The sequence below is a fragment of the Aptenodytes patagonicus genome, chromosome Z (assembly GCF_965638725.1).
Source record: "Aptenodytes patagonicus chromosome Z, bAptPat1.pri.cur, whole genome shotgun sequence".
Taxonomy (NCBI): domain Eukaryota; kingdom Metazoa; phylum Chordata; class Aves; order Sphenisciformes; family Spheniscidae; genus Aptenodytes; species Aptenodytes patagonicus.
Window position 1 is genome coordinate 39,431,584 of NC_134982.1, and position 1,332 is coordinate 39,432,915.

At 35.0% G+C, this 1,332-nt stretch overlaps 1 protein-coding gene across 1 annotated transcript; it reads right to left on the bottom strand.

The window, feature by feature from the left end:
* Nucleotides 1-442: 442 nt before the first annotated feature.
* On the bottom strand, nucleotides 443-1,074 carry LOC143173117 (interferon epsilon-like). Its single transcript, XM_076363177.1, is given in 2 exon segments — nucleotides 443-1,030; nucleotides 1,033-1,074. Coding segments are annotated over 2 exon segments (630 nt in total).
* Between the last annotated feature and the right edge of the window lie 258 nt (nucleotides 1,075-1,332).

A 1,332-nucleotide genomic window follows, 5' to 3' on the forward strand; every position in this document is an offset into this window, starting at 1 on the left:
TTTACTACTTTATTTTTGACGCAGTGTCAATCAGTACAAATCTAGCAATTCCTGTAAGGTGAGGGATGTGTAGTCCATTCACAGATATATGATTCTCTATATGTAGGTGAAATAGAGATGGAAAGTAGCAACACATTTTCTCAGCAGAAAACACCATAGGATGACACTGTTTGTCATAAGATTACAATCCCTTCCTATGGAGTAACCCTCACTGAAAAGTCATATAGATTAATTTATAGCTAGTGTAGATACCTTGATTACCAAGGGAAAAATTTACTTACATTGAATAATGCATTACATTTGCAAAAATAAATTTCAGCAACATAATTACTTAAATACAACCAAAATGAACTAGAAGCACTGCCACAAGATAGATCATAGAACAAATAATAAATATAAATATTTTTAAAGCTAAGTTATGTCAGGTCAAAATCTTTGTACCTTAGTTGTTAAGCTTCCTTATGACTTTATCAATCAGTTGAAGACATCTTCTCATTTCTGCACGGCTGATCTCCCAGGAGCACAGGTTGTGTTTTTTGTCTTTAAGAAAACAGTCTATTTTTTGGAAATACTTTTTCAGTTTCAGCCTGTTGACTTCTTTACTCCAAAAGTAATGGATCTGCTTCTTGATTACACATGCCTCCAATTGCTCAATTTGCTGATAAAGTCCATTTTGGAATTGTTCTAAAGCTGTCCCATCCCAAGCAGCTAGAGTCAGATTTTTGCTAAAGATATAGAAGATGTGTTGGAAGATCTCTTCAATGACCACTTTGACAGTCTCTTTCTGTCTGGGCTTTAGAACCTGCTCAGGAAATCTGAAGGACATTTTCTCTTTTAGACATTGTTGAGGAAACTTTTCGCCCATTTTGTCCAAAAGTTGCAGGCTGTTCTCGATCACTTTTCTTTGCTGTAAATGAAGGTGATTACACTGAAGACTGGAGATGGTGGTGGTGCACAATAGTATGAGGCCAATTTGTGTCAAGCCAAGAGCGTTCATGATAAAGATAAGCTCTTATGTTCCTCCTTTTCTGTGTATAAATTCTGAGAGACAGGCTGGGATGCTTAGAAGGTCATTCGTAGGCTCCTGTTTCTTCAAAATCTTGAAATTTAATTATTCTGTAGGAGAAGTTTTCTTTCATCATTTTTTGGTTTTTAAGGTTTTCCCCCTTGTGTATGCTTTTGACACTTACCACTTTCATTTTCTGCTTTATGACTTCATTGTCTTTTTTTTTTTGCCACTTTCTTTTTATTTCAGCTGGATATTAGAATGTCATATATATTTTAGATGATCTATTCCCTCTCCCTCAAAAATTCTATAGGAAGTATAATGAG